Source organism: Salmo trutta, chromosome 3 (assembly GCF_901001165.1).
Source record: "Salmo trutta chromosome 3, fSalTru1.1, whole genome shotgun sequence".
NCBI lineage: Eukaryota > Metazoa > Chordata > Actinopteri > Salmoniformes > Salmonidae > Salmo > Salmo trutta.
Genome location: NC_042959.1, coordinates 461,226 through 485,079, shown reverse-complemented (window position 1 = coordinate 485,079; position 23,854 = coordinate 461,226). Strand labels below are relative to the sequence as shown.

The following is a 23,854-nucleotide window of genomic DNA, read 5'->3' as shown; positions in this document are numbered from 1 at the left end:
GACCTCACCCCGGCCCGGCCCTGCTGCCTAGACCTCACCCCGGCCCGGCCCTGCTGCCTAGACCTCACCCCGGCCCGGCCCTGCTGCCTAGACCTCACCCCAGCCCGGCCCTGCTGCCTAGACCTCACCCCAGCCTGGCCCTGCTGCCTAGACCTCACCCCGGTCTGGCCCTGCTGCCTAGACCTCACCCCGGCCCGGCCCTGCTGCCTAGACCTCACCCCAGCCTGGCCCTGCTCGTGGTTCTGCTGTATGGCTGATCTGCAGCCCTGCAGTAGCAGCAGTATGGAGGAATGGCAGGAGAAACGAGGCCTGCAGACAGTAAGTAGAGAAACCACCACCTAGACTATGAGCCTTTATATTCTAATGTACCTATTACACACACTGAGTGTACAAAACATTAGGAACACCTGCTCTTTCTATAATAGACTGACCGGTTGAATCCAGGGGAAAGCTATGATCCCTTATTGATGTCACTTGTTAAATCCACTTCAATCAGTGTAGGGGAGGAGACAGGTTAAAGAAGGATTTTGAAGCCTTTGAGAATTGAGACATGGATTGTGTATGTGTGCCATTCAGAGGGTGAATCGGCAAGATGAAAGTCCCTTTGAATGGGGTATGGTAGTAGGTGCCAGGCACACAGGTTTGGGTCAAGAACTGCAACGCTGTTTTTCACTCAACAGTCTCCTGTGTGTATCAAGAATGGTCCACCACCCAAAGGACATCCAGCCAACTGGACACAACTGTGGGAAGCATTGGAATCAACATTGGCCAGCATCCCAGTGGAACGCTTTCCACACCTTGTAGAGTTCATAACCCCAAAAATTGAGGCTGTTCTGAAGGCAAAAGGGGATGAAACTCAATGTTAAGAAAGTATTCCATGTCTCAATTGTCTCAAAGCTTAAAAATCCTTATTTAACTTGTCTCCTCCCCTTCATCTACACTGATTGAAGTGGATTTAACAAGTGACATCAATAAGGGATCGTAGCTTTCACCTGGTCAGTCTATGTCGATGTTTTATCCACTGTGTATATAGGTCTACATACAGACTGGAAGCATGTTTTATCCACTGTGTATATAGGTCTACATACAGACTAGAAGCACATTTGTGGTTGAAGGGAAGAGCTAGTTTACATATGCTACATTACTCATCTCATATGTATATACTGCTCTATACCATCTACAGCATCTTGCCTATGCCTATCATTAGTCACTTTAAATAAGGCCACTATAATGTTTCCATAGCCTACATTACTCATCTCATATGTACAGTTGAAGTCGGAGGTTTACATACACCTTAGCCAAATACATTTAAACTCAGTTTTTCACAATTCCTGACATTTAATCCTCGTAACAATTCCCTGTTTTAGGTCAGTTAGGATCACCACTTTATTTTAAGAATGTGAAATGTCAGAATAATAGTAGAGAGAATGATTTATTTCAGCTTTTATTTCTTTCATCACATTCCCAGTGGGTCAGAAGTTTAAATACACTCAATTAGTATTTGGTAGCATTGCCTTTAAATTGTTTAACTTGGGTCATACGTTTCGGGTAGCTTTCCGCAAGCTTCCCACAATAAGTTGGGTGAATTTTGTCCCATTCCTCCTGACAGAGCTGGTGTAACTGGGTCAGGTTTGTAGGCCTCCTTGCTCGCACATGCTTTGTCAGTTCTGCCAATACATTTTCTATAGGATTGAGGTCAGGCCTTTGTGATGGCCACTCCAATACCTTGACTTTGTTGTCCTTAAGCCATTTTGCCACAACTTTGGAAGTATGCTTGGGGTCATTGTCCATTTGGAAGACCCATTTGCGACCAGGCTTTAACTTTCCGACTGATGTCTTGAGATGTTGTTTCAATATATCCACATAATTTTCCTCCCTCGTGATGCCATCTACTTAGTGAAATACACCAGTCCCTCCTGCAGCAAAGCACCCCCTCAACATGATGCTGCCACCCCCGTGCTTCACGGTTGGGATGGACTGTTGGGGATGGTGTTCTTCGGCTTGCAAGCGTCCCCCTTCTTCCTCCAAACATAAAATGCTTTTTTTATGGCTGTTTTGGAGCAGTTGCTTCTTCCTTGCTAAGCGGCCTTTCAGGTTATGTCGATATAGGACTCGTTTTACTGTAGATATAGATACTTTTGTACCTGTTTCCTCCAACATCTTCACAAGGTCCTTTGCTGTTGTTCTGGGATTGATTTGCACTTTTGGCACCAATGTATGTTAATCTCTAGGAGACAGAACACGTCTCCTTCCTGAGCGGTATGACGGCTGCGTGGTCCCATGGTGTTTATACTTGCGTACTATTGTTTGTACAGATGAACGTGGTACCTTCAGGGGTTTGGAAATTGCTCCCAAGGATGAACCAAACTTGTGGAGGTCTACAATAATTTTTCGGAGGTCTTGGCTGATTTCTTTTGATTTTCCCATAATGTCAAACAAAAAGGCACCAAGTTTGAAGGTAGGCCTTGAAATATATCCACAGGTACACCTCTAATTGACTCAAATGATGTCAATTAGCCTATCAGAAGCTTCTAATGCCATGACATAATTTTCTGGAATTTTCCGAGCTGTTTAAAGGCACAGTCAACTTAGTGTATGTAAACTTCTGACCCACTGGAATTGTGATACAGTGAATTATAAGTGAAATAATCTGTCTGTAAACAATTGTTGGAAAAATTACTTGTGTCATGCCCAAAGTAGATGTCCTAACCGACTTGCCAAAACTATAGTTTGTTAACAAGAAATTTGTGGAGTGGTTGAAAAACAAGTTTTAATGACTCCAACCTAAGTGTATGTAAACTTCCCACTTCAACTGTAACTAACTGTATATACTGCTCTATACCATCTACTGCAGCTTGCCTATGCCCGTCATTAGTCAGTTTAAATATTGCCACTTTAATAATGTTTACATATGCTACATTACTCATCTCATATGTATATACTGTACTCTATACCATCTACTGCATCTTGCCTATGGCACATGGCCATCGCTCATCCATATATTTTTATGTACATATTCTTATTCAGCCCTTTACACTTGTGTGTGTATAAGGCAGTTGTTGTGAATTTGTTAGATTACTTTGTTAGATATTACTGCACTGTTGGAACTAGAAGCATAAGCATTTCGCTGTACTCGCATTAACATCTGCTAACCATGTGTATGGACCAAAACATCTGCTAACCATGTGTATGTGATCAATAACATCTGATAAACATGTGTATGTGATCAATAACATCTGCTAACCATGTGATCAATAACATCTGCTAACCATGTGTATGGACCAAAAACATCTGCTAACCATGTGTATGGACCAATAACACCTGCTAACCATGTGTATGGACCAATAACACCTGCTAACCATGTGTATGGACCAATAACACCTGCTAACCATGTGTATGGACCAATAACACCTGCTAACCATGTGTATGGACCAATAACATCTGCTAACCATGTGTATGGACCAATAACATCTGCTAACCATGTGTATGGACCAATAACACCTGCTAACCATGTGTATGTGACCAATAACATTTGATATGATTAGTGAACTCAATGTTGTTTTCATTGGCTAGTTTATTGACCAATTAGATGTCTCTGTCAGATGAACCTGCGGTCTGTGTTCACACTGGAGCAGCAGCGAGTCCTGGATAGCTACTATGACAACGGGATGACCAATCAGAGCAAGAGCTGCTTCCAGCTGATCCTTCAGTGTTCTCAGGAGACCAAACTGGACTTCAGCGTGGTGCGGGTCTGTAGGGCTCTATAAAATTCAGAAATGCTTTCGTTTTTTTCCGAAATTCAGTTTTCTGTTTTTCCAGGTTTCTGTTTTCCTCAGTTTTTGCTCTCAATCACACTTTAATTGAAAAACAACTCAATTGGATAAGTCCACAACAGTGCTTAAACCACATCAGGAGACAACTTTTGGGGTCTGGGAAAATTGAGAAATGTAGATTTTTGTTTGTGTAGTTACCCTTTAATTCCAGTGTGCACCTAGCAAGAGGCTGTTTAAGTGGTGTTTTTGTAGCAAAACGTGATGGTAGAGATGATTTTTAAATAATCATGATCTCATTCTGCCAGGCTACTTTTTAGTTAACTTTTAATTGAGAAGGTTTTTGGGAAAGCCTTATCATCAACTAGAATACTTTTCATTAGCATCGTCACTAACGGCGCACCGCTCACTTTGTCGGTTTCCTCTATCGTAATCGCTCCTCTTTCACCCCAGCTGACAAACTAACCCTGATTCAGATGACCATCCTACCCATGCTAGATTACGGAGACATAATTTATAGATCGGCAGGTAAGGGTGCTGTCAAGCGGCTAGATGTTCTTTACCGTTCGGCCATCAGATTTGCCACCAATGCTCCTTATAGGACACATCACTGCACTCTATACTCCTCTGTAAACTGGTCATCTCTGTATACCCGTTGCAAGACCCACTGGTTGATGCTTATTTATAAAAGCCTCTTAGGCCTCACTCCCCCCTATCTGAGATATCTACTGCAGCCCTCATCCTCCACATACAACACCCGTTCACTCCCCCCTATCTGAGATATCTACTGCAGCCCTCATCCTCCACATACAACACCTGTTCACTCCCCCCCATCTGAGATATCTACTGCAGCCCTCATCCTCCCCATACAACACCCGTTCACTCCCCCCTATCTGAGATATCTACTGCAGCCCTCATCCTCCACATACAACACCCGCTCACTCCCCCCTATCTGAGATATCTACTGCAGCCCTCATCCTCCACATACAACACCTGTTCACTCCCCCCCCATCTGAGATATCTACTGCAGCCCTCATCCTCCCCATACAACACCCATTCACCCCCCCCTATCTGAGATATCTACTGCAGCCCTCATCCTCCCCATACAACACCCGTTCACTCCCCCCTATCTGAGATATCTACTGCAGCCCTCATCCTCCACATACAACACCCGTTCACTCCCCCCTATCTGAGATATCTACTGCAGCCCTCATCCTCCACATACAACACCCGTTCACTCCCCCCTATCTGAGATATCTACTGCAGCCCTCATCCTCCACATACAACACCCGTTCACTCCCCCCTATCTGAGATATCTACTGCAGCCCTCATCCTCCCCATACAACACCCGTTCACTCCCCCCTATCTGAGATATCTACTGCAGCCCTCATCCTCCACATACAACACCCGTTCACTCCCCCCTATCTGAGATATCTACTGCAGCCCTCATCCTCCACATACAACACCCGTTCACTCCCCCCTATCTGAGATATCTACTGCAGCCCTCATTCTCCCCATACAGTACCCATTCACTCCCCCCTATCTGAGATATCTACTGCAGCCCTCATCCTCCACATACAACACCCGTTCACTCCCCCTATCTGAGATATCTACTGCAGCCCTCATCCTCCACATACAACACCCGTTCACTCCCCCCTATCTGAGATATCTACTGCAGCCCTCATCCTCCACATACAGCACCCGTTCACTCCCCCCTATCTGAGATATCTACTGCAGCCCTCATCCTCCCCATACAACACCCGTTCACTCCCCCCTATCTGAGATATCTACTGCAGCCCTCATCCTCCACATACAGCACCTGTTCACTCCCCCCTATCTGAGATATCTACTGCAGCCCTCATCCTCCACATACAACACCTGTTCTGCCAGTCACATTCTGTTAAAGGTTCCCAAAGCAAACACATCCCTGGGTCGCTCCTCTTTTCAGTTCGCTGCAGCTAGCGACTGGAACAAGCTGCAACAAACACTCAAACTGGACAGTTTTATCTCAATCTCTTCATTCAAAGACTCAATCATGGACACTCTTACTGACAGTTGTGGCTGCTTTGTGTGATGTATTGTTGTCTCTACCTTCTTGCCCTTTGTGCTGTTGTCTGTGCCCAATAATGTTTGTACCATGTTTTGTGCTACTACCATGTTGTGTTGCTACCATGTTGTGCTGCTGCCATGTTGTGCTGCTGTCATGCTGTGTTGTCATGTGTTGCTGCCATGCTGTGTTGTCATGTGTTGCTGCCATGCTGTGTTGTCATGTGTTGCTGCCATGCTGTGTTGTCATGTGTTGCTGCCATGCTGTGTTGTCATGTGTTGCTACCATGCTGTGTTGTCATGTGTTGCTGCCATGTTGTGTTGTCATGTGTTGCTGCCATGTTGTGTTGTCATGTGTTGCTGCCATGCTGTGTTGTCATGTGTTGCTACCATGCTGTGTTGTCATGTGTTTCTACCATGTTGTTGTCATGTGTTGCTGTGTTGTCATCTGTTGCTGCCTTGCTGTGTTGTCATGTGTTGCTGCCTTGCTGTGTTGTCATGTGTTGCTACCATGCTGTGTTGTCATGTGTTTCTACCATGTTGTTGTCATGTGTTGCTGTGTTGTCATGTGTTGCTACCATGCTATGTTGTCATGTGTTGCTGCCATGCTGTGTCGTTGTCTTAGGTCTCTGTTTATGTGGTGTTTTGGTCTCTCTTGTTGTGATGTGTGTTTTGTCCTATATTTTTATTTTATTTTTGATCCCAGGCCCCGTCCCCTCAGGAGGCCTTTTGGTAGGCCGTCATTGTAAATAAGAATTTGTTCTTAACTGACTTGCCTAGTTGAATAAATGTTAAATACATTTTAAAAAATTAGGTGTAGCCTTTTCCAATTTTCATTTAGATTTAAGGTTAACCACATTACAATGGTTTTGAGATACAAAGACGACATTATATATGAAAAAGGTATGTGGACACCCCTTCAAATTAGTGGGTTCAGCTATTTCTGCCACACCCGTTGCTGACAGGTGTATAAAATCGAGCACACAGTGATGCAATCTCCATAGACAAACATTGGCAGTACAGTAGAATGGCCTTACTGAAGAGCTCAGTGACTTTCAACATGGCACTGTCATAGGATGCCACCTTTCGTACAAGTCAGTTCATCAAATTTCTGCCCTGCTAGAGCTTCCCCGGGTCAACTGTTAGCGCTGTTATTGTGAAGTGGAAACGTCTAGGAGCAACAACGGCTCAGCCGTGAAGTGGTAGGCCACACAAGCTCACAGAACGGGACCGCAGAGTGCTGAAGCCCCTAGCACATAAAAATTGTCTGTCCTCGGTTGCAACACTCCGTACCGATTTCCAAACTGCCTCTGGAAGCAACGTCAGCACAAGAACTATTACTCGGATGCTTCGTGAAATGGGTTTCCATGGCCGAGCAGCCGCACACAAGCCTAAGATCACCATGCGCAATGCCAAGCGTCGGCTGGACTGGTGTAATGCTCAACGCCATTGGACTCTGGAGCAGTGGAAACGTGTTCTCTAGAGTGATGAATCACGCTTCACCCTGTGACAGATGAATCTGGGTTTGGTAGATGCCAGGAAAACACTACCTGTCCCAATGTATAGAGCCAACTGTAAAGTTTGGTGGAGGAATACTGGTCTGGGGCTGTTTTTCATGGTTCGGGTTAGGCCCCTTAGTTGAAGTGAGGGGAAATATTAATGTTACAACATACAATTACATTCCAGATGATTCTGTGATTCCAACTTTGTGGCAACAGTTTGGGGAAGGACCTTTCCTGTTTCAGCATGACAATGCCCCCGTGTACAAAGCGAGGTCCGTACAGATATGGTTTGTCGAGATTGGTGTGGAAGAACTTGCTTGGCCTGCACAGAACCCAGCCCTCAACCGATTAGGCGTCCACATATCTTTGGAGATTGCATGGCGGTGTGCTCGATTTTATATACCTGTCAGCAATGGGTGTGGCTGAAATAGCCAATTTGAAGGGGTGTCTATATACACACACACATGCATACATACAGAGCATTTGGAAAGTACCGTAATTTCCGGACTATTAAGCGCACCTGAATATAAGCCGAACCCACTGAATAAAAAAAATATAGTATTTTGAACATAAATAAGCCGCACATGTCTATAAACCGCAGGTGCCTACCGGTACATTGAAACAAATTAACTTTACACAGGCTTTAACGAAACACGGCTTGTAACAAAAATAAATAGGCTTTAACGAAACACGGCTTGTAACAAAAATAAATAGGCTTTAACGAAACACGGCTTGTAACAAAAAATTAAAAATTAGCAGTAAACAGTAGCCTACCAAGAAAGTCATTGCTCCAGACCAAGCTCCCGTGCAGCAGCTCTATTTCCTTTTCCAACAGCCAGATCAATCGCCTTCAACTTGAAAGCTGCATCATATGCATTTCTCCGTGTCTTTGCCATGATGAGGGTGACAAAATGACTACCGTAATCAGAATGATGGGAAGTTTGAGCGTGTTCGATTTAATCTAAACAGTAAACCAAAAAGTTGTTTGACCTTAACCCGTTCGGCAATTTCATTGGTCTGATGAAAGTTTCATGCCGCCAAAAAACTTAGCACGTCACAGAATGTTTTATTTTGTATTTTTTTTATTTGAAAGCGGGAAAAATCCATATATTAGCCGCGTCATTGTTTAAGCCGCGAGGTTCAAAGCGTGGGAAAAAAGTAGCGGCTTATAGTCCGGAAATTACGGTACATAAAAAAACAGATTCCTTATTTACATAAGTATTCAGATCCTTTGCTATGAGACTCAATTGAGCTCAGGTGCATCCTGTTTCCATTGATTTAATTATCCTTGATGTTTCTACAACTTGATTGGAGTCCACCTGTGGTAAATTCAATTGATTGGACATGATTTGGAAAGGCACACACCTGTCTATTTAAGGTCCCACTGTTGACAGTGCATGTCAGAGCAAAAACGAAGCCCCCGAGGTCGACGGAATTGTCCGTAAAGCTCCGAGACAGGATTGTGTCGAGGCACAGATCTGGGAAAGGGTAAAAAAATTCTGCAGCATTGAAGCTCCCCAAGAACACAGTGGCCTCCAACATTATTAAATGAAAGAAGTTTGGAACCAACAAGACTCTTCTTAGAGCTGGTCGCCCGGCCAAACTGAGCAATCGAGGGAGAAAGGCCTTGGTCAGGGAGGTGACCAAAAACCCGATGGTCACTCTCACAGAGCTCCAGAGTTCCTCAGTGGAGATGGGAGAACCTTCCAGAAGGACAGCCATCTCAGCAGCACTCCACCAATCAGGCCTTTATAGTAGAGTGGCCAGACAGAAGCCACTCTTCAGTAAAAGGCAAATTGCAGCCCTCTTGGAGTTTGCCGAAAGGCACCTAAAGGATTCTCAGACCATGAGAAAGAAGATTCTCTGGTCTGATGAAACCAAGATTGAACTCTTTGGCCTGAATGCCAAGTGTCACATCTGGAGGAAACCTGGCACCATCCCTAAGGTGAAGCATGGTGGTGGCAGCATCATGCTGTGGGGATGTTTTTTCAGCAGCAGGGACTGGGAGACTAGTCAGGATCAAGGGAAAGATGAACGGCGCAAAGTACAGAGAGATCCTTGATGAAAATCTGCTCAGGACCTCAGACTGGGACAAAGGTTCACCTTCCAACAGGACAACAACCCCAAGCACACAGCCAAGACAATGCAGGAGTGGCTTCCGGACAAGTCTTTGAATGTCCTTGAGGTGCCCAGCCAGAGCCCGGACTTGAAACCGATTGAACATCTCTGGAGAGATGTGAAAATAGCTGTGCAGCGACGCTCCCCATCCAACCTGACAGAGCTTGAGAGGATCTGCAGAGAAGAATGGGAGAAACTCCCCAAATACAGGTGTGCCAAGCTTGTAGCGTCATACCCAAGAAGACTCAAGGCTTTAATTGCTACCAAAGGTGCTTCATCAAAGTACTGAGAAAAGAGTTTGAATACCTATGTAAATGTGATATTTCACTTAAAAAAAATATATATATATATATATATATATTATTTCCAAAACTTTTAACCAGTTTTTGCTTTGTCATTATGGGGTATTGTGTGTAGATTTGATAACAGATGATAATTTTTTGTATGAATGTTGGCTGTATGGTAACAAAATGTGGAAAAAGGGAAGGTGTCTGAACACTTTCCGAGTGCGCTGTGTGTGTATATGCACAGTACCAGTCAAAAGTTTGGACGCTCCTACTCATTCAAGGATTTTTCTTTATTTTTACTATTTTCTACATTGTAGAATAATGGTGAAGACATCAAACTATGAAATAACACGTATGGAATCATGTAGTAACCAAAAAAAGTATATTTTAGATTCTTCAAATTAGCCACTCTTTGCCTTGATAACCAACTTCATGAGGAATGCTTTTCCAACCGTCTTGAAGGAGTTCCCACATATGCTGAGCACTTGTTTGCTGATTTTCCTTCACTCTGTGTTCCAACTCATCCCAAACCATCTCAATTGGCTTGAGGTTGGGTGATTGTGGAGGCTAGGTCATCTGATGCAGCACTCCATCACTCTCCTTCTTTGTCAAATAGCCCTTACACAGCCTGGAGGTGTGTTGGGTCATTGTCCTGTTGAAAAACAAATGATCGTTCCACTAAGTGCAAACCAGATGGGATTGCCTATTGCTGCAGAATGCTGTGGTAGCCATGCTGGTTAAGTGTGCCTTGAATTCTAAATAGATCACCGACAGTGTCACCAGCAAAGCACCATCACACCTCCTCCTCCATGCTTCACGGTGGGAACCACACATGCGGCGATCATCCGTTCATCTACTCTGCATCTCACAAAGACACGGCGGTTGGAAAAAATCTCAAATTTGGACTCATCAAACCAAAGGACAGATTTCCACCAGTCTTATGTCCATTGCTTATGTTTCTTGGACCAAACAATTCTCTTCTTCTTATTGGTGTCCTTTTAGTAGTGGTTTCTTTACAGAAATTCGGCCATGAAGGCCTGATCCATGCAGTCTCCTCTGAACAGTTGATGTTGAGATGCGTCTGTTACTTGAACTCTGTGAAGCATTTATTTGGGATGCAATTTCTGAGGCTGCTAACTCTAATAAACTTATCCTCTGCAGCAAAGGTAACTCTGGGTCTTCCTTTCCTGTGGCGGTCTTCATGAGAGCCAGTTTCATCATAGCGCTTGATGGTTTTTGCGACTGCACTTGAAGGAACTTTAAAGGTTCTTTACATTTTCCGGATTTACTGACCTTCATGTCTTAAAGTAATGATGGACTATCGTTTCTCTTCGCTTATTTGAGCGGTTCTTGCCGTAATATGGACTTGGTTTTTTACCAAATAGCCCTATCTTCTCTATACCAATCCTACCTTGTCACAACACAACTGATTGGTTCAAACGCATTAGGAAGAAATGAAATTCCACAAATTAACTTTTAACAAGGCACACCTGTTAATTAAAATGCATTCCAGGTGACTACCTCATGAAGCTGGTTGAGAGAATGCCAAGAGTGTGCAAAGCTGTCAAGGCAAAGGGGTGGCTACTTTGAAGAATCTCAAATATAAAATATATTACGATTTGTTTAACACTTTGGTTACTACATGATTCCATGTGTTTTTTTCATAGTTTTGATGTCTTCACTATTATTCTACAATATAAAGATAAACCTGGAATGAGTAGGTGTGCCAGCTTTTTGCATACATAGACTACCGTTCAAAGGTTTGGGGTCACTTTGAAATGTCCTTGTTTTTGAAAGAAAAGCAAATTTTTTTGGTCCACTAAAATAACATCAAATTGATCAGAATTTTTTATTTTTTTATTTCACCTTTATTTAACCAGGTAGGCAAGTTGAGAACAAGTTCTCATTTACAATTGCGACCTGATACAGTGTAGACATTGTTAATGTTGTAAATGACTATTGTAGCTGGAAAAGGCAGATTTTTTATAGAATATCTACATAGGCGTATAGAGGCCCATTATCAGCAACCATCACTCCTGTGTTCCAGTGGCACGTTGTGTTAGCTAATCCAAGTTGATAAAAAAAAAAAGGCCAGCATTCCGGAGTCGCCTCTTCACTGTTGACGTTGAGACTGGTGTTTTGCGGGAACTATTTAATAAAGCTTCCAGTTGAGGACTTGTGAGGCGTCTGTTTCTCAAACCAGACACTCTGATGTACTTGTCCTCTTGCTCAGTTGTGCACCGGGGCCTCCCACTCCTCTTTCTATTCTGGTTAGAGCCAGTTTGCGCTGTTCTGTGAAGGGAGTAGTACACAGCGTTGTATGAGCTCTTCAGTATCTTGGCAATTTCTCGCATGGAATAGCCTTAATTTCTCAGAACAAGAATAGACTGACGAGTTTCAGAAGAAAGGTCTTTGTTTCTGGCCAATTTGAGCCTGTAATCGAACCCACAAATGCTGATGTTCCAGATACTCAACTAGTCTAAAGAAGGTCAGTTTTATTGCTTCTTTAATCAGCTCAACAGTTTTCAGCTGTGCTAACAGAATTGCAAAAGGGGTTTCTAATGATCAATTAGCCTTTTAAAATGATAAACTTGGATTAGCTAACACAACGAGCCATTGGAACACAGGAGTGATGGTTGCTGACAATGGGCCTCTGTACAACTATGTAGATATTCCATTTAAAAAAATCAATCGTTTCCAGCTATAATAGTCTTTTACAACCTTAACAATGTCTACACTGTATTTCTGATCAATTTGATGTTATTTTAATGGACAAAAAAATTGCTTTGATTTCAAAAACAAGGACATTTCGAAGTGACCCTAAACTTTTGAACGGCAGTGTATACAGTTGAAGTGTAAAGTTTACATACACCTTAGCCAAATGCATTTTAAACTCAGTTTTTCACAATTCCTGACATTTTAATCCTAGTAAAAAAGTAAAAATGTCTTTCTTAGGTCAGTTAGGATCCCCACTTTATTTTAAGAATGTGAAATATCAGAATAATAGTACAGTCGTGGCCAAAGGTTTTGAGAATGACACATTAATTTCCACAAAGTTTGCTGCTTCAGTGTCTTTAGATATTGTTGTCAGATGTTACTATGGAATACTGAAGTATAATTACAAGCATTTCATAAGTGTCAAAGGCTTTTATTGACAATTACATGAAGTTGACGCAAAGAGCCAATATTTGCAGTGTTGACCCTTCTTTTTCAAGACCTCTGCAATCCCCCCTGGCATGCTGTCAATTAACTTCTGGGCCACATCCTGACTGATGGCAGCCCATTCTTGCATAATCAATGCTTGGAGTTTGTCAGAATTTGTGGGGTTTTGTTTGTCCAGACCTGGGTGGTGGTGGTGGTGGTGGGGATAGTGATAGTGGTGGTGGTGATAGTGGTGGTGGGGATAGTGATAGTGGTGGTGGTGATAGTAGTAGTGGTGGTGGTGATAGTGGTGATAGTGATGGTGATAGTGATAGTGGTGGTGGTGGTGGTGGTGATAGTGGTGGTGGTGATAGTGGTGGTGGTGATAGTGGTGGTGGTGATAGTGATGGTGGTGATAGTGATAGTGGTGGTGGTGATAGTGGTGATAGTGATAGTGGTGATAGTGATAGTGGTGGTGATAGTGGTGGTGGTAGTGGTGATAGTGGTGATAGTGGTGGTGGTAGTGGTGATAGTGGTGGTGGTGATAGTGATAGTGGTGGTGGTGATAGTGATGGTGGTGGTGGTGATAGTGGTGGTGGTGATGGTGGTGGGGGTGATGGTGGTGGGGGTGATAGTGGTGGTGGTGATGGTAGTGGTGATGGTGGTGGGGGTGATGGTGGTGGTGGTGGTGATGGTGGTGGTGGTGGTGGTGATGGTGGTGGTGGTGATAGTGATAGTGGTGGTGATGATGGTGGTGATAGTGGTGGTGGTGATAGTGGTGGTGGTAGTAGTGATAGTGGTGGTGGTGATAATGGTGGTGGTGGTGGTGGTGATAGTGGTGGTAGTGATAGTGGTGGTGGTGATAATGGTGGTGGTGGTGGTAGTGGTGATAGTGGTGGTGGTGATGGTGGTGGTGGTGATAGTGGTGGTGGTGATGGTAGTGGTGATAGTGGTGGTGATGGTGGTGGGGGTGATAGTGGTGGTGGTGGTGATGGTGGTGGTGGTAGTGGTGGTGATGGTGGTGGTGGTGGTGATAGTGATAGTGGTGGTGATGATGGTGGTGATAGTGGTGGTGGTGATAGTGGTGGTGGTAGTAGTGATAGTGGTGGTGGTGATAATGGTGGTGGTGATAGTGGTGGTAGTGATAGTGGTGGTGGTGATAATGGTGGTGGTGGTGGTAGTGGTGATAGTGGTGGTGGTGGTGGTGATGGTGGTGGGGGTGATAGTGGTGGTGGTGGTGGTGATGGTGGTGGGGGTGATAGTGGTGGTGATAGTGATGGTGGTGGGGGTGATAGTGGTGGTGGGGGTGATAGTGGTGGTGGGGGTGATAGTGGTGGTGGTAGTAGTGGTGGTGGTGATAGTGATGATGGTGGTGGTGGTGGTGGTGGTGGTGGTGGTGATAGTGATGATAGTGGTGGTGGTGGTGGTGGTGATAGTGATGATAGTGGTGGTGGTGGTAGTGGTAGTAGTGGTGGTGGTGATAGTGATGATAGTGATGATAGTGGTGGTGGTGGTGGTGATGGTGGTGGTGGTGGTGATAGTGATAGTGGTGGTGATGATGGTGGTGATAGTGATAGTGGTGGTGGTAGTAGTGATAGTGGTGGTGGTGATAGTGGTGGTGGTAGTAGTGATAGTGGTGGTGGTGATAATGGTGGTGGTGGAAGTGATAGTGGTGGTAGTGATAGTGGTGGTGGTGATAATGGTGGTGGTGGTGGTAGTGGTGATAGTGGTGGTGGTGGTGGTGATGGTGGTGGGGGTGATAGTGGTGGTGGTGGTGGTGATGGTGGTGGGGGTGATAGTGGTGGTGATAGTGATGGTGGTGGGGGTGATAGTGGTGGTGGTGGTGATGGTGGTGGGGGTGATAGTGGTGGTGGGGGTGATAGTGGTGGTGGTGATGGTAGTGGTGGTGGTAGTAGTGGTGGTGGTGATAGTGATGATGGTGGTGGTGGTGATGGTAGTGGTGGTGGTGATAGTGATGATAGTGGTGGTGGTGGTGGTAGTAGTGGTGGTGGTGATAGTGATGATAGTGGTGGTGGTGGTGGTAGTGATGGTAGTGGTGGTGGTGATAGTGATGATAGTGGTGGTGGTGGTGGTGGTGGTGGTGGTGGTAGTGATGGTAGTGGTGGTGGTGATAGTGATGATAGTGGTGGTGGTAGTGGTGGTGGTGATAGTGATGATAGTGGTGGTGGTAGTGGTGGTGGTGATAGTGATGATAGTAGTGGTGGTGATGGTGGTGGTCGTGTTAACTATGTGTCTCTCTCTCTCCAGACATGGGTGGGCAACAAGAGGCGGAAGCTGGCCTCCAGGGCCGACCAGAACACAGACGAGTCCCACTCCTTTTCCTTCTCCAATCACGGCCTTTCTCTGGGAGCTCTGTCCAATCACAGCCTGGCTGGGGGAGCTCTGTCCAACCACATGCTAACGGGCGGGGCTCTAATGGCGGGCGCAATGCTGACAGGGGAGATGGCGGCAGCTCAGAATATCCAGAGAGGCTCCTCCCACCTTCTCCCTCCATCCTCCTCTACGTCCTCCTCTCCTCTCAGCTCTGTCAACAACAACAACGATGTCATCCTGACAGGGATTTACTCTCTAGGCTCCACTTCTCGTTCCCGGCCCACTGTTAAGCCCCTCCCCTCTCACTCTGACCCTGAGCTCCCTGCACATGTCCATCAAACTCTGCTCAACCAATCACAGCACAGGAGGAATAGTTTTGTCTCCTCCCCCCTCCAGCTCCACTCTAGATCGCATAGCATGTCACTTCCTCGCTGTAAAACCCTCTCCCTCTCCTCTTCCCCCTCTTTCTCCTCTTCCCCCTCCTTCTCCTCTTCCCCCTCCTTCTCCTCACCCCCCGGCCGCCCCATCCACAGTCTGTCCAAGAGGGGGGGTTTCACCACTGATGGGGCAGGGGGGGCATTAGGAAGGGCTGGGTCAGGGGGGGCAGTAGGAAGGGCTGGGTCAGGGGGGGCAGTAGGAAGGGCTGGATCAGGGGGGGCAGTAGGAAGGGCTGGGTCAGGGGGGGCAGTAGGAAGGGCTGGATCAGGGGGGGCAGTAGGAAGGGCTGGGTCAGGGGGGGCAGTAGGAAGGGCTGGGTCAGGGGGGGCAGTAGGAAGGGCTGGGGCAGGGGGGGCAGTAGGAAGGGCTGGGGCAGTACCTCAGAGCTGGGCTAGACAGTACGGTTATCTCCAGTCTGGCCCTTGTCCCTCCCAGCCCAGGCCTCACTCCAACCCCCAGACTCCACAACCTCACCCTCCCAGGCCCCATCCCTCCAACCCTCCCAGGCCCCATCCCTCCAACCCTCCCAGGCCCCATCCCTCCAACCCTCCCAGGCCCCATCCCTCCAACCCTCCCAGGCCCCATCCCTCCAACCCCCAGACTCCCCAACCTCACCCTCCCAGGCCCCATCCCTCCAACCCCCAGACTCCCCAACCTCACCCTCCCAGGCCCCATCCCTCCAACCCTCCCAGGCCCCATCCCTCCAACCCTCCCAGGCCCCATCCCTCCAACCCTCCCAGGCCCCATCCCTCCAACCCTCCCAGGCCCCATCCCTCCAACCCTCCCCCTTCAGACCACTCCCCCCGCATTCATCAGGTCTTCAGCCTATTAGAGAGGGGGGAGGGACTAGGACAAGGACAGCCTTCTGATAGCAGCAGGCAAGAGAGACACAGACAGTCTGCCCGCCCCTTGGATGCTATTGGCTGCCTCTCTATCGCCATGGAGACGGGTGATGAAGAGGATGAGTGGCAGAGGGAGGAAGAGTTATCCAACATGGCTGCCACGGCCCACGGGGACCTCCAGAGAGACCAGGGGGGGAGGGACAGCCTCAGCCTGAGCAGCGTACAGGGATCTGGGGGTAGAGAGCTCACATCCCCCTCCCTGGTCCTCAGCAGCTCCAGGCCTGGCCCATGTCCTCGGGACAGCTACCCATTTACTACAACACTACAGACCTCCCCTAGTATACAGGTAGGGGTTAATCCTCCCCTCTTTCCTCCTCTTTCCTCCTCACCTCTCCCCTTTTTCCTCCTCACCTCTTCTCCTCTCTTCTTTCCTCCTCCCTCCTCTTTCCTCCTCCCCTCCTCCCTCCTCCTCCCCTCTCCCCACTTCCCTCCCCCTCTTTCCTCCTCCCCTCCTCCCTCCTCCTCCCCTCCTCCCTCTTCCCTCCCCCTCTTTCCTCCTCCTCACCTTTCCTCCTCCCCTCCTCCCTCCTCACCTCTCCCCACTTCCCTCCCCCTCTTTCCTCCTCACATTTAATCCTCACCTCTCCTCCTTTTTCCTCCTCACCTCTCCCCTTTCCTCCTCACCTCACCTCCTCTCCTCTTTCCTCCTCACCTCTCCCCTCCTCCCTCCTCCTCTTTCCTCCTCCCTCTTCCTCTTCCCTCCTCACCTCTTCTCCTCTCCTCTTTCCTCCTCACCTCTCCCCTCCTCCCTCCTCCTCTTTCATCCTCCCTCCTCCTCTTTCCTCCTCTTTCCTCCTCCTCTTTCCTCTTTCCTCCTCACCTCTCTCCTCTTTCCTCCTCACCTCTCTCCTCTTTCCTCCTCCCTCCTCCTCTTTCCTCCTCCCTCCTCCTCTTTCCTCCTCCCTCCTCCTCTTTCCTCCTCCCTCTTCCTCTTCCCTCCTCACCTCTTCTCCTCTCCTCTTTCCTCCTCACCTCTCCCCTCCTCCTCTTTCCTCCTCCTCTTTCCTCTTTCCTCCTCACCTCTCTCCTCTTTCCTCCTCACCTCTCTCCTCTTTCCTCCTCACCTCCCCTCTTTCCTCCTCCCTCCTCTTTCCTCCTCCTTACCTCTCCTCCTCTCCCCTATTTCCTCCTCCCTCCTCCTCACCTCTCCTCTTTCCTCCTTACCTCTCTTCCTCTCCCCTCTTTCCTCCTCACCTCTCACCACCTCCTCCCCTCTCTAGGTTCCAGTCAGTCCCTCTGCTCCGTGCCTCATCAGTAACTCCAGGAAGAGAACTGTAAGTCTTGAATCATATATCATTCTGTCTTACCTAACAGTATAAATGTATGGAGGGACTGTAAGTTGCTCTGGATAAGAGCGTCTGCTAAAGGACTAAAACGTAAATGTAGGAGACTAGAGCACTGTCACCATCAGACCATCTATACTGTTCCGTGTGTGTGTGTGTGTGTGTGGCTGCAGGACAGGACCCAGTTCAGTGATGTGGACCTGGTCCAGTTGAAGCGGTACTGGGACCGAGGGATGACCAGTCTGGGTTCTGTCTGCAGAGAGAAGATCAACGCAGCAGCCAATCAGCTCAACGTAGATACTGAGATTTTCAAGGTAGCAACCAATCAGAGGCTTCCTCTCAGCTGTATCAGCCAATCACACACTCCCTCTGACTGTTGTACAGTATTAACAGTAGATGTGTTTGATTGACAGACGTGGATCGGGAACCGGAGGAGAAAGTACCGTCTGATGGGCATAAAGATCCCGCCCCCTAAAGGTGGGCCGGCCTTGTTCCTGACATCACAGGAAGGGGAGGAGTCTCCCTCTGCACTGAGTTCCGATGGGGAGGGGCTTAGAACGCCCGAGCTGGGAGACAACCTAAACGATGGAGCTTCCTTCTGTCTGTCCGAGGGTGAGGCACACACACACTCACACATACACACACTCTCACTCTCACTCTCACTCACACACACACACACACACACACACACACACACAACCTCCCCCAGTAGCAGTGTCCAGTGTGACAGTGTTGTTGTTTTAGATGGGACCAGTCCGTCGTACCAGAGAGAAGAAGAGAACGGAGTAGAGGAGGAGAGCAGCAGCGCCCCCATGGCTCACAGTATGGTACTGCAATATACACTCTGTTATTACACTAGAGATACACTAGTACAATATACTGTTTTTACACTAGAGATACACTAGTACAATATACTGTTATTACACTAGAGATACACTATTAAAATACACTGTTACACTAGTACAATATACTGTTATTACACTAGAGATACACTAGTGCAATATATTGTTAATACACTAGTGCAATATATTGTTAATACACTAGTGCAATATATTGTTAATACACTAGAGATACACAAGTACAATATACTGTTATTACACTAGAGATACACTATTAAAATACACTGTTACACTAGTACAATATACTGTTAATACACTAGAGATACACTAGTACAATATACTGTTAATACACTAGAGATACACAAGTACAATATACTGTTATTACACTAGAGATACACAAGTACAATATACTGTTGATACACGAGTAAAATATACTGTTAATACACTAGAGATACACTAGTACAATATACTGTTACACTAGTACAATACACTTGTTACACTATAGATACACTAGTACAATATACTGTTAATACACTAGTAAAATTCACTGTTATTACACTAGTACAATAAACTGTTATTAGTCGATAGATACACTAGTACAATACACTGTTATTACACTTGTACAATACACTGTTATTACACTAGTACAATACACTGTTATTACACTAGTACAATACACTGTTATTACACTAGTACAATACACTGTTACTACACTAGAGATTCACTAATACAAAACACTTGACTACGCTAGAGATACACTTGTACAATACTGTTAATACACTGTTATTACACAAGTACAATACACTGTTACTACACTAGTACAATACACTGTTATTACACTTTCCTGACAGATTTAGCCACTGATTGTATAGGGCTGTGTTTCCTGACAGATTTAGCCACTGATTGTATAGGGCTGTGTTTCCTGACAGATTTAGCCACTGATTGTATAGGGCTGTGTTTCCTGACAGATTTAGCCACTGATTGTATAAGGCTGTGTTTCCTGACAGATTTAGCCACTGATTGTATAAGGCTGTGTTTCTTGTATAAGGCTGTGTTTCCTGACAGATTTAGCCACTGATTGTATAGGGCCGTGTTTCCTGACAGATTTAGCCACTGATTGTATAAGGCTGTGTTTCCTGACAGATTTAGCCACTGATTGTATAGGGCTGTGTTTCCTGACAGATTTAACCACTGATTGTATAAGGCTGTGTTTCCTGACAGATTTAGCCACTGATTGTATAAGGCTGTGTTTCTTGTATAAGGCTGTGTTTCCTGACAGATTTAGCCACTGATTGTATAGGGCTGTGTTTCCTGACAGATTTAGCCACTGATTGTATAGGGCTGTGTTTCCTGACAGATTTAGCCACTGATTGTATCGGGCTGTGTTTCCTGACAGATTTAGCCACTGATTGTATACATTTACATTTTACATTTTAGTCATTTAGCAGACGCCCTTGTCCAGAGCGACTTACAGTAGTGAATGCATACATTTCATTTTCATACATTTTTTTTTTTCTTCGTACTTGGCCCCCCGTGGGAATCGAACCCACAACCCTGGTGTTGCAAACACCATGCTCTACCAACTGAGCTACGGGGAAGGCTGTGTATAGGGCTGTGTTTCCTGACAGATTTAGCCACTGATTGTATAGGGCTGTGTTTCCTGACAGATTTAGCCACTGATTGTATAGGGCTGTGTTTCCTGACCGATTTAGCCACTGATTGTATAGGGCTGTGTTTCCTGACAGATTTAGCCACTAATTGTATAAGGCTGTGTTTCCTGACAGATTTAGCCACTGATTGTATAGGGCTGTGTTTCCTGACAGATTTAGCCACTGATTGTATAGGGCTGTGTTTCCTGACAGATTTAGCCACTGATTGTATAAGGCTGTGTTTCTTGTATAAAGCTGTGTTTCCTGACAGATTTAGCCACTGATTGTATAAGGCTGTGTTTCCTGACAGATTTAGCCACTGATTGTATAGGGCTGTGTTTCCTGACAGATTTAGCCACTGATTGTTTCGGGCTGTGTTTCCTGACAGATTTAGCCACTGATTGTATAGGGCTGTGTTTCCTGACAGATTTAGCCACTGATTGTATAAGGCTGTGTTTCCTGACAGATTTAGCCACTGATTGTATCGGGCTGTGTTTCCTGACAGATTTAGCCACTGATTGTATAGGGCTGTGTTTCCTGACAGATTTAGCCACTGATTGTATAGGGCTGTGTTTCCTGACAGATTTAGCCACTGATTGTATAAGGCTGTGTTTCCTGACAGATTTAGCCACTGATTGTATAAGGCTGTGTTTCTTGTATAAGGCTGTGTTTCCTGACAGATTTAGCCACTGATTGTATAAGGCTGTGTTTCTTGTATAAGGCTGTGTTTCCTGACAGATTTAGCCACTGATTGTATAGGGCTGTGTTTCCTGACAGATTTAGCCACTGATTGTATAGGGCCGTGTTTCCTGACAGATTTAGCCACTGATTGTATAGTGCTGTGTTTCCTGACAGATTTAGCCACTGATTGTATAAGGCTGTGTTTCCTGACAGATTTAGCCACGGATTGTATAGGGCTGTGTTTCCTGACAGATTTAGCCACTGATTGTATAGGGCTGTGTTTCCTGACAGATTTAGCCACTGATTGTATAGGGCTGTGTTTCCTGACAGATTTAGCCACTGATTGTTTAAGGCTGTGTTTCCTAACAGAAGATAGAGGTGGTTGATGATGGTGATGAGATGGAAAACATGCAGAACCTCCTGGAGTTTAAGGTGATGAAACTCCCACCCCCTCCCCTCCCCCCCACCCCATCCCCTCCCCACCACATCCCCTCCCTCCCTCCCTCACCCCTCCCTCCCCTCCCCATCCCCATCCCCTCCCCACCTCACCCCTCCCCACCTCACCCCTCCCCACCTCACCCCCTCCCTCACCCCTCCCTCGACCCCTCCCTCCCCCTCCCTCCCCTCCCTCACACCCTCCCCACCCCTTCCCTCCCTCACACTCCCTCCCCTCCCCTCCCTCACCCCTCACACCCTCCCCACCCCTCCCTCCCCCTGATGTCTATAGGCCTTTATGCTGTGTGTGTGTGTGTGTGTGTGTGTTTCAGCTTGAGGAGGTGCAGTATCTGGAGAGCCAACTAGAGAATCAGAATCAGAGATATTATGAGTTGGAGACCTTCACCAATCATCTTCTGACCGCTGTACGGCCTAACAACCTGGACAGACAACAGGTACACGCACGCACGCACGCACACACACACACACACACACACACACACACACACACACACACACACACACAATCATTCCAAAACAGCATGGTGTGTTTGTGTCTGTGTGTAGGTGCTCCTAGCCAGTCTACCTCCACCTGCAGATCAGGACTGGGACATGAGTCCAGAGGGAGGAGCCAACTCCATCTCCATAACAACACACTCTGCATCCAATCACGAGTCGACGAGACACCGTTGGTCAACCCCAACAAGGACCTCCCGTTGGTCACTATAAATGAAGACGGTTCGTTGATTGCTGAGCTCAACGAGTCGTCTGTTGTCAGAGGAACTAGAGACTGAGACCAGAGTGACTGTACTGACAGACACTCCACACCCTGTGGAAGGATCCTAACTGCTGGGCTCAACAAGTCGTCTGTATCAGAGGAACTAGAGACTGAGACCAGAGTGACTGTCCTGACAGACACTCCACACCCTGTGGAAGGATCCTAAACTAACTGGGCTCACAATGCCTTTTATATTACTGATCACTACGCCTTGTCTAGTTTCAGACACAATAATAAACAGACTCCATAATTACTGACCTGACGACTCTGTCTGTTGTTACTCTGCCCAGAATGTCTGTTCACTGTCTGTTACCATCCAGAATGCCTGTTACTGTCTGTTACCATCCAGAATGTCTGTTACTGTCTGTTACCATCCAGAATGTCTGTTACTGTCTGTTACCATCCAGAATGTCTGTTACTGTCTGTTACCATCCAGAATGCCTGTTACTGTCTGTTACCATCCAGAATGTCTGTTACTGTCTGTTACCATCCAGAATGTCTGTTACCATCCAGAATGTCTGTTACTGTCTGTTACCATCCAGAATGTCTGTTACCATCCAGAATGTCTGTTACCATCCAGAATGTCTGTTACTGTCTGTTACCATCCAGAATGCCTGTTACTGTCTGTTACCATCCAGAATGTCTGTTACTGTCTGTTACCATCCAGAATGTCTGTTATTGTCTGTTACCATCCAGAATGCCTGTTACTGTCTGTTACCATCCAGAATGTCTGTTACTGTCTGTTACCATCCAGAATGCCTGTTACTGTCTGTTACCATCCAGAATGCCTGTTACTGTCTGTTACCATCCAGAATGCCTGTTACTGTCTGTTACCATCCAGAATGTCTGTTACTGTCTGTTACCATCCAGAATGCATGTTACTGTCTGTTACCATCCAGAATGCCTGTTACTGTCTGTTACCATCCAGAATGTCTGTTACTGTCTGTTACCATCCAGAATGTCTGTTACCATCCAGAATGCCTGTTACTGTCTGTTACCATCCAGAATGCCTGTTACTGTCTGTTACCATCCAGAATGCCTGTTACTGTCTGTTACCATCCAGAATGCCTGTTACTGTCTGTTACCATCCAGAATGTATTTTCCTTTGCGTCTGTGGATGGTGCTGTTGGGAAGGTATGTGGTGGAAGAGTTATATATAGCAGGGCCCGAAAAAGTATTTGCCCCGTTTCTAATTTTCTTTACTTTTGCATAGTTTTTTTATACTAAATTATCAGATCTTCAACCAAAACCTAATATTAGATAAAGGGAACCTGAGTGAACAAATAACACAACAGTTACTGTCTGTTACCATCCAGAATGTCTGTTACTGTCTGTTACCATCCAGAATGTCTGTTACCATCCAGAATGTCTGTTACTGTCTGTAACCATCCAGAATGTCTGTTACTGTCTGTAACCATCCAGAATGTCTGTTACTGTCTGTAACCATCCAGAATGTCTGTTACTGTCTGTTACCATCCAGAATGTCTGTTACCATCCAGAATGTCTGTTACTGTCTGTTACCACCCAGAATGTCTGTTACTGTCTGTTACCATCCAGAATGTCTGTTTCTGCCTGTTACCATCCAGAATGTCTGTTCACTGTCTGTTACCATGCAGAATGTCTGTTACTGTCTGTTACCATCCAGAATGTC

The 23,854-nt window shown here is 46.2% G+C and overlaps 1 protein-coding gene across 1 annotated transcript; it reads left to right on the top strand.

The window, feature by feature from the left end:
* The first annotated feature begins 259 nt into the window (after positions 1-259).
* LOC115163812 (highly divergent homeobox-like) lies at positions 260-22,460 on the top strand. The gene is made up of 11 exons (XM_029715998.1): positions 260-318; positions 3,603-3,749; positions 15,133-15,631; positions 16,430-16,824; positions 17,759-17,811; positions 17,988-18,135; positions 18,235-18,433; positions 18,566-18,648; positions 21,360-21,422; positions 21,758-21,880; positions 21,993-22,460. The coding sequence occupies exons 1-11, from the start codon at positions 283-285 to the stop codon at positions 22,152-22,154; spliced, it is 1,908 nt and encodes a 635-aa protein (XP_029571858.1). The 5' UTR covers positions 260-282; the 3' UTR covers positions 22,155-22,460.
* Positions 22,461-23,854: the final 1,394 nt, after the last annotated feature.

Excerpts from the sequence above, each read along its gene's own strand:
- LOC115163812 (XM_029715998.1), top strand. The coding sequence starts at position 283 with ATGGAGGAATGGCAGGAGAAACGAGGCCTGCAGACA. Across the intron at positions 16,825-17,758 it reads AGACCTCCCCTAGTATACAG|GTTCCAGTCAGTCCCTCTGC; the intron begins GTAGGGGTTAAT and ends TCCCCTCTCTAG. Across the intron at positions 21,423-21,757 it reads AGAACCTCCTGGAGTTTAAG|CTTGAGGAGGTGCAGTATCT; the intron begins GTGATGAAACTC and ends TGTGTGTTTCAG.